Raw genomic sequence first — 8,872 nt, forward strand, 5'->3', positions numbered from 1 at the left:
TTTAGGGAAAATGGGAATAACCATCTCAATATTTCAATGATGCTTTGGAATTTCCAAAGCATTTTCACAAAAGACGCATCCCCATTGTATGGGTGAACAGTTGACTACCCCAAGGGCAGTCATAATAAGTACAATCGTATCTACCTAATAAGACCTGACAACAAACTCCTAAACCAGGCTATCCCAACCACCATTCATTGGGCTGGTAAGAACCAGCTATCATGTTAAGTGCTTTACATAAAGTGTTATTGAAATATGACAACCACCCAGTAAGAGAAATATGGTAAGTCCCACTGTATAATCAGGGAAGGACAAATAGATTGAATAACTTTCCCCAAAATACACAGATATGAAGTGGGGGAGCTAGGATTGGAAACCTGATCATTTGAATCCAGTGCCCATGTTTCTAACCACAGCGCTCTCCTGCTTGTTACTATATTCCCATTAATTTTACATGAAGAAACTCGACTCAGGACAAGCGAATTGTTTGAGGTCCCAGCTGGTAAAGAAGTAGAGCTGGCAGGTCGCTCCTCCCAGCTATTTGGTGCCCTGGCATCGCGGGGGCGGAGCCAGTAGAGTAAGCTACGGAGCAAGAGAGCAAATGTATGGGGATTCCCATGCCACTGGGGATTCCACGCCCAGACAGTGGGCTGGGGACAGACGCTATCTTCTATCCCTTACCCCTCCCTCTAAAAGACTTCTGGCTCCCCCGCAAAGCCTTAGTGAGTCAGGCCCGGAGCGACGGGTGTGGTGCTGCCCAGTATTTCCTTCCTTTGCCTGAGGCTGTGCCAAAAGAGCAGGCTGCTAGAAGAGAAGGAGCCTCGACCCAGAGAGCAGCCCAGAGTCCACCTGGTGGCCGGAGATTTGGGCCAATTAAGTTGGGGGTTGGAGGTAGTAGTGGGAAAACCTGAGGTCAGTCTTGCCCTGGCAATTCGTGCCAGCAAGTGGAGACCCAACACTTGCATGAGGAAGGGATCCAACGAGGAGCTCATTAATGGGAAATATTCAGGAGCGCGGCCCAAGGGTTTGCGCCATTGTTGGTGAGTTGTTAAGACTTGGAAGAAAACGGACTTCAGTAAGCTTCCATTTCCACCCCTCGACGTGAAGAAATAAGATCAGGGCTGAGAAACAGTGATGACTAATAATACCTTAAACTTGCACAGCATACTTTACAGTTTACAAAACACTTTCACCAACCTCAATTCATTTGATCCGCACAACAGCCAAGAGGCGACAAGGTGGCTATTACTAATTATCCCTAGTTTCCAGACCTGGAAAACTCTGGCTCAGAACTTGGGTGACACGGGTAGGTTACCCCGCCTTTAAGTGACCAAGCCGAGACTTACTGTGTCGCTCTCGCCCTTGGAAGCCTAGTGATGTGCCTAGGTAATGAGCAGGTAAAGTCGCTGACGCTGGGCAGCAGCTAGACGGCGCTGAGGCTCCAGTAAGAGATTTTGGCATTAGGACCCAGCAGAAGCCTGGCCGCCCGCCGCGGAAAAGACTATTGGATTTGCTCTGTCGGCCACACCTCCTCCTGCCCCGCCCACCTGTCCGTCTTTGCACAGCGCAGCCAATTGGTGGCCTCCACATCCTTATACGACATTATTCTACGCCCAGGTGGCTCTAGGACACTCTGTGGTGCTCTGGGTCGCAGTTGTCCTCAGAGTTGCCTGATTGGAAAATCTCCAGGGCGAGGGATTAGTCTCGAGACTGCCGGTTCCTCTGGCCTCAGGGATGGAGCCAAGGTCCCAGGGTGGGTTTTCTTTCCTAGGAAGTGGTTGCTGGGTTCTGAGGAGTTTCCCCCTTGGCAGCCCTGAGCCGGCAGTTCTGGTAGTGACTGCTGGGCCCTGCTGGACGGCGGTCGCATGCAGCTCCTATGAGGCCCCTGCCGCCGGTTGGCGATGTCCGGCTGGAGCTGTCGCCTCCGCCGCCGCTGCTGCCGGTGCCGGTTGTGAGCGGGTCTCCAGTCGGCTCCTCCGGGCGTCTCATGGCCTCTAGCAGCTCCCTGGTGCCCGACCGGCTGCGCCTGCCGCTCTGCTTCCTGGGTGTCTTTGTCTGCTATTTTTACTATGGGATCCTGCAGGAAAAGATGTGAGCGACCCCGGGGACGGGCCGACATTCTCTCCCCAGCCTGTGACAGGGGTCCCGGGCCTTCTGCCTCTGGACCCGGGCTTTCCTCTTGTCCTCCTGCCCGGCTGTCGCCCTCTTAGCACCCTACTACTTTTGCAGCTATGGCTGAGCCTACCCAGAATTCCAGAACTCCAGGTTTATTTTCTGGATTCTTCGGACTTGGTTATTTTCTTTTCTTAGCTGTTTTTCCCCGCTTGGTTTTAAGGGCCTGCGTTTTACAGGCTGAGACTTCTACCCCTCAAACAGGACCCGAGTCGGCCCCCTTTTGGTACTCCCAGATGCTTGCAAACAACCGATTCGCCCTCGGCCTTGGTGCCATAGCCGAAATACCGTCTCTTCCTGCCTGGGGTACCTGATTTCACTATCTCGTTTTGCATGTTTCTTCTCCGTCTTTTTCGGGTATTCGTTCCTTAGGCTTTGGAATCAGTAGGCTGGGATATCTAGTTTCTAGATCCAGTAAAATCAGCCCCTTTTGCAAATGAGCCTAGTGGTCCTTACAAACTCTGCCTACATCCAGAGAGGCAAGATAATTTTAAAGTTTTCAGTGGCTCGGGATATATTAGATGACAGTGAGTGAAATATACTAATTTCTCCCTCTTTTCTCATGCATTTCATTTCTAGAACAAGAGGAAAGTATGGGGAAGGAGCCAAGCAGGAGACGTTCACCTTTGCCTTAACTTTGGTCTTCATTCAATGTGTGATCAATGCTGTGTTTGCCAAGATCTGTGAGTACCTAGATAGTAATTTGTTGGGTACCCCACCACCCCAAGTTCCCTCAGTATGCTGGATATTAAGCATTGATTCAACCTTAAAGGCTAACTCATGATCTCCACCGCATTTTGTACCTACACAGCCTCTCTCTGAAGTCCGTAAAACTAATGACTTTGAAGTGGAGTAAAATATTATTTCCCCAATTTTTATCAACTTCTGAGTTAGAAATGTTCAGAGAATGGGTTTTCTGTATTCCAAATCCCCATTGAAAATACTTAAAACATTTTTTTCTTTCCCTTTGATTTTCTTTTGTGTGTCAGCTTCAAGCATGCTTTGAGCATTCTCTCTTTGTTCCCTGGGGACTAGCAGCAGGGCTGACTGGTCCCTTGAACTGAATGAGGCCCCCCACCTCCACCCTGCATGTGGTCTTTTGTTGGGCTTAGGTAGAATTGGAAAGATGAATAATTTTCAGAGATTTCCCAGTGTAACAGGACAGAAATAGCTTGTGTCTTATTTGACAGACAAGTTCCTTTCATGTGGCTTTAGCTTTGCTTAGTGGTCCATCCTAGCCCCACCAGGTTTCTCTTGTTTTTTTTTTTTTCTTTTCTTTTTTTTTTTTTTTTTGTCTTCTCCCAGTGATCCAGTTTTTTGACACTGCCAGGGTGGATCGTACCCGGAGCTGGCTCTATGCTGCCTGTTCTATCTCCTATCTGGGTGCCATGGTCTCCAGCAACTCAGCACTACAGTTTGTCAACTACCCAACTCAGGTGAAACCTCAGGGTGGGATGATGGTTGGCTCAGATATCATTTGAAAAGGACTAAGAGTTCTTCCCTCAGGTCTGTGAGTTTAAAAAAAAAAAAAAAAGATAACAGTCCTGTAAGACATTAGGAGCGTATAGAAACATAGAACTTAGGTTTAGTGGTGGTGGGTTGGGCCATGATAGGGCTGCTTTCTGAGGCTGAGGTCTCTGGTGCAGGCCCTGTGCTTACTCATCTTAAGCAGTGCGGTACCTAGCATAGTACCTGACACATCACAGATGCTCAGAAATTATTTGCTGGATTTAATTTCAGGTCCTTGGTAAATCCTGCAAGCCAATCCCAGGTAAGCAAAGAAGATGGTCTTCCTCTTCTGTCGCCACTCTTCCTATAGTAAGCTCTCTGTCTGCTACAACTGTGTCCCTCTCAGCTTCATCATCCCATCATGGCTGTCTCCAAGGACTTTCCCTCAGCCCTCCCTGCTGCCCATCCTGTCATCTGTGTCACTTCTTGTGATGTTCATAGGCTGGTAATCCTTAATAGGCGCTAAAGGCTGACCTAGCCTGCTTCACTTGGTCAGCCATTTCTGTGCTGCATGTGTTTATATTGTCATTAGACAACTTAATTTCCATTTTGATCATCAATTTCTTTATCTCAACTTCTTTTCCTTCTCCACTGTTCCCCACCCTTGTCCTGTCCCTTCCTGGACTTTTCACCTTTGTTCTCTACCTCCTCCCTGTCTTATACTTAACCCTGTTGCTCAATCCTTATCTAGGTGCCAGCCTGGCACCCTCCTTTTGTCCTCTCTAAGCCTTCCTTCTTAGTCATTCTTTTCTCCCTGAGTCTTTTCTTGGTTCCTGGGAGGGAGGGTATTGGGGTCATCGATGCCTTATGGATGCCTGAATTTTCCACTCTGTTTTTTCCCTGTAGTCATGCTCCTTGGGGTGACCCTCTTGAAGAAGAAGTACCCGTTGGCTAAGTACCTGTGTGTGCTGTTAATTGTGGCTGGAGTGGCCCTTTTCATGTACAAACCCAAGAAAGTTGTTGGGATAGAAGAACACACAGTTGGCTATGGAGAGCTACTCTTGGTATGAGATCCTGTTGGGGAAGGCAGCCTTTTCCAGCAAACTTAACCAAAGGATAGCCTCACCTAGGCAGGCAGAAGGCCAGTTATGTGTCAAGGGAGGTTGTGGTGCTCCTTGTTCCCATATCTGGTCTTTGCTGCAGGCCCCTGGCTCTGTTAATGCCATAGTGGGAAACCTGAAATATTTAACTACAACTCAGCTCTCATTCTGGAGAAGAGATAACTCTGAAGGTTGTGGCTGAATCCTGGTGTGAGGTCACAGAGACCTGAGAGCAAAGAGGGAAGGAATAATGTCTCTCACTGTGGCTTTCCAAGAAACCTGGAAGCCAGAGTTTAAAATAATATGATAGTAGCTGGTATATATGCAATAGGCACTGTTCCAAGTGTTTTACATGTTAATTGACTAATTTTTACAACAATAATCTCATATGTAATATTATCTCCATTTTACAGATGAAGAAACTAGGCACAGAGAGGTTAACTCGCTTGCCCATGGTCACTTGGCTATTTGAAGCGGCAGAGTCAGGATTCCAATCCAGGCAGCCTAAGCACAGGATCCAGTCTCTGGAGCACTATACTCCAAGCTAGGAAGCTAACCTGCTGGGACTACCTTTCCCCTCCCAGTATATTGGGCAGTGAGCTTCCTGCTCTACTCTGATTACAAAATCACTACGTAGCTCAGTTAGCCTGTCAGTCCAGTGCCTGGGCCAGGGGGCGGGGGTGGGGGGCAGTGAGCATGGTCTCTCCCCACCTTCCACTCGTGAGCAAATGGCAACAACGTTTTGTTCTGAGGACTTCAAAGGCAGTGGCTTTCCAAGGAGCCTGAGAGTGAGAATCCTGTGTCCTGGGTTAGGAAAGGGCCCTGTTGGCCACTTCATTGCAGGCTGCACCCTTTCTTTCCCAGCTATTATCGCTGACCCTGGATGGACTGACTGGTGTTTCCCAGGACCACATGCGGGCTCATTACCAAACAGGCTCCAACCACATGATGCTGAACATCAACCTTTGGTCGACATTGCTGCTGGGAATGGGTGAGAGCCAGTTCTGCTGTTCTTCCCATGTATCACCAGAGGGCAGGCTGCCCTCATCCTTTTGATCCCTCTAGCTGTTAGTTGCCCAGACCAAGGGCCTGAATTAGTTCCAAGATGCCCTTTTGTTCAAGCCCTTGAGAAACCTTCCTGGAAAAACCTGCACCAGCAGGATTTGTTTGCTACTTGTTACTGGCACAATGAAGGAGAATCGTGTGTCAGGTATCATGGGAAGACACTCAGTAGTAAAACACAGGGAGGTACCTGGGAAATTTACCTTTCATGAGGGAAATGAGACACACGTAGTGCTCACCGGAAACAGAGTTAGCTGTACACTGAAAACAGTTCAAATGTGAATGATTTGCTTTGAAATCAGTGCTTCCTAAATTTTCAAATGTGGGCACATGTAGAAAGTATTTTTTGTACAGCACACTGGGGTTAATGGTGGAGGCTGCTGATGGCTGGAGGTGACTAATGCGAGGGGCTTCCTTGAGCTAAGGATGTGTGGGTCAGCATCTCTACAGCATCTGAGGATTTCTGCTTGTAATCACTTTGGTAGAAGTAACTCGTTAACTTTTAAGCCTTTCTCACAAAATTCTCTTTAGTTTCTCTAATCAGAGAAAAATATGAGACGAATCCATGATGAGACGATGCAAACCCACACCATACACTTTCCTGCGTCCCACCTCCTTTGCAGTTCTTTAACAGGCCATGTGCAGGAGTGCGAGTGTGTGTGTGCGCATTTTGTGTGCACAAAATGCGCCATACATTTGTTGACATGTCTTCTCAGGAATCCTGTTCACTGGGGAGCTCTGGGAGTTCCTGAGCTTTGCTGAAAGATACCCTGCCATCATCTATAACATCCTGCTCTTTGGACTGACCAGTGCCCTGGGTCAGGTGAGTGCTTGAAAGGAAATGGCTTGGCTTCCTTACTCTGGCAGCTGGTTCCCTAAGAAACACTGGCCTGGCTGGAAGAAGAGAGTGGCAAGATTAGCCCTGAGGTCTGTTTATAGACTTTAGACCAATGGCAGATACCTAAGAGCCCACCAGACCTCACCTTTATCTTTCTCTAGAGCTTCATCTTTATGACGGTTGTGTATTTTGGTCCCCTGACCTGCTCCATCATCACTACAACTCGAAAGTTCTTCACAATTTTGGCCTCTGTGATCCTCTTCGCCAATCCCATCAGCCCCATGCAGTGGGTGGGCACCGTGCTTGTGTTCCTGGGTAAGTGGCCACACAGAGACACAGTGACAGCTGAATTTTTTCTCCTAAAATTTACTTGTATATTTATGGAATTTATTTAAATATTTTAGAGAAAACTTTTTTTTTTTTTTTTTTTTTTTTTTTTTTTTTTTTTTTTTTTTGAGACGGAGTTTTGCTCTTGTTGCCCAGGCTGGAGTGAGTGCAATGGTATGATCTCGGCTCACCAATCGGATGAGCCGCCTCCTCCTCCTCCTGGGTTCAAGCAATTCTCCTGCCTCAGCCTCCCGAGTAGCAGGATTACAGGCATGCACCACCATGCCCGGATAATTTTGTATTTTTAGTAGAGATGGGGTTTCTCCATATTGGTCAGGCTGGTCTCGGACTCCTGACCTCAGGTGATCCCCCCGCCTCAGCCTCCCAGAGCACTGGGATTACAGGTGTGAGCCACCGCACTCAGCCCAGAGAAAACTTTTTTAACAGAGAAAAGAGGCTGAGTGTGGTGGCTCACGCCTGTAATTCTAACACTTTGGGAGGCTGAGGCAGGAGGATCGCTTGAGTTCAGGAGTTCGAGACCAGCCTGGGCAACATGATGAGGCCCTTGTCTCTGCAAAAAAATACAAAAATTAGCTGAGCGTGGTGGCACACACCTGCGGTCCCAGCTACTCGGGGCTGAGGTGGGAGGATTGCTTGAGCCCGGGAGGTGGAGGCTGAGGTGAGCTGTGATCACACCACTGCACTCCCACCTGGGTAATAGAGTGAAAACCCGTGTCAAAATAAAAAGAGAAAAGGAAGCTTTATTTCTAATCCAGCCTTCCTAGGGTCTCCCTCTGTTGCTCAGGCTGGAGTATAGTGGTGCGATCATAGCTCACCACAACCTTGATCTCCTAGACTCAAGCGATCCTCCCACCACAGCCTCCCACGTAGTTGGAATTATAGGCATGTACCACCACGCCTGACTAATTTTTTTTTTTGTAGCGATGGGGTCTTGCTGTGTTGCCTAGACTGGCCTTAAACTCCTGGGCTCAAATGATCTTCCTGCCTCAGTCTCCCAAAATGCTGGGATTGCAGGTGTGAGTCACCACATTCAGCCATAGCCTAGAAGTTTTGACTCTTAAATTTCTTTTAAGTCTTGCTGTATTTTATATATATATGTATCTATATTTATCTGTATATATAGATAGATCTATATAGATAGATATCTGTAATAACTAGTATCCTGGTGCCATTCTCTTGTCTCTGAGGAAGTTACATAAAACCAGTGTTCTGACACGTATTTTATTTAAAGCCCCCATTTTGGAGATATAAGGCCAACTACCCCACCCTACCACAATCATTGGTAAGTTTCATTTCCCCCCATAAGGCTAAGCCCATTTTCTTCCTTTTCATAGGTCTTGGTCTTGATGCCAAGTTTGGGAAAGGAGCTAAGAAGACATCCCACTAGGAAGAGAGAGACTACCTCCACATCAAGAATATTTAAGTTATTATCTCAAACAGTGACATCTCTTGGGAAAATGGACTCAATAGGAATATGGGACTGAGTTCCAGTCTTTTTTAAAAAAATAAAATCAAGCAAAATCACATATTCTAAAAAATGCACTTGGATTTTAACAAGACAGAGTTGGTGGTTTTTGTTCTTCGTGCCCTGGAGCACAGTCTATGGTAAATAAGGAGGGAGGGAAGAGGCAGAGCTGGATGTTCATTACCAAGGCTGCTCCTCTCGCGGGTGTGGTTAGCATGGTTGAGTGGGTGATTCCCCCAAGAGCCTGAGCATTATAGGGAGGAACTCTGAGATCGCAGAATGGTGCTAACGGCTTCTGTTCCGATGGGTGAGGCTTGTCCCATTAGAGCTGGTCCCATTAGAGGACGGGTGGCTGTCCATTAGAGCCAGAGAATGTAAAAGTCACTTCCTCTTCCTAAAGCGCCTGTGGGCAAATATTTCATAAAAAACACAAAGTTA

General features: G+C 47.5%; 1 protein-coding gene across 2 annotated transcripts; it reads left to right on the plus strand.

The window, feature by feature from the left end:
• Positions 1–1,621: 1,621 nt before the first annotated feature.
• SLC35B1 (solute carrier family 35 member B1) lies at positions 1,622–8,528 on the plus strand. Of its 2 annotated transcripts, none has more exons than XM_055258154.2 (9): positions 1,622–1,753; positions 2,752–2,855; positions 3,503–3,608; positions 3,913–3,943; positions 4,528–4,685; positions 5,586–5,712; positions 6,500–6,606; positions 6,783–6,936; positions 8,304–8,528. In XM_055258154.2, the coding sequence occupies exons 2-9, from the start codon at positions 2,824–2,826 to the stop codon at positions 8,354–8,356; spliced, it is 768 nt and encodes a 255-aa protein (XP_055114129.1). In that variant the 5' UTR covers positions 1,622–1,753; positions 2,752–2,823; the 3' UTR covers positions 8,357–8,528. The 2 variants fall into 2 exon arrangements, with proteins under 2 accessions (XP_055114129.1, XP_055114125.1); XM_055258150.2 differs by lacking the exon at positions 1,622–1,753 and adding an exon at positions 1,796–2,091 and having other exon boundaries at positions 3,478–3,608.
• Positions 8,529–8,872: the final 344 nt, after the last annotated feature.

The sequence above is a fragment of the Symphalangus syndactylus genome, chromosome 20 (genome assembly GCF_028878055.3).
Source record: "Symphalangus syndactylus isolate Jambi chromosome 20, NHGRI_mSymSyn1-v2.1_pri, whole genome shotgun sequence".
NCBI lineage: Eukaryota > Metazoa > Chordata > Mammalia > Primates > Hylobatidae > Symphalangus > Symphalangus syndactylus.

Excerpts from the sequence above, each read along its gene's own strand:
- SLC35B1 (XM_055258150.2), top strand. The coding sequence starts at position 1,877 with ATGAGGCCCCTGCCGCCGGTTGGCGATGTCCGGCTGGAGCTGTCGCCT. Across the intron at positions 2,856-3,477 it reads TGCTGTGTTTGCCAAGATCT|TGATCCAGTTTTTTGACACT; the intron begins GTGAGTACCTAG and ends GTCTTCTCCCAG. Across the intron at positions 3,944-4,527 it reads ATCCTGCAAGCCAATCCCAG|TCATGCTCCTTGGGGTGACC; the intron begins GTAAGCAAAGAA and ends TTTTCCCTGTAG.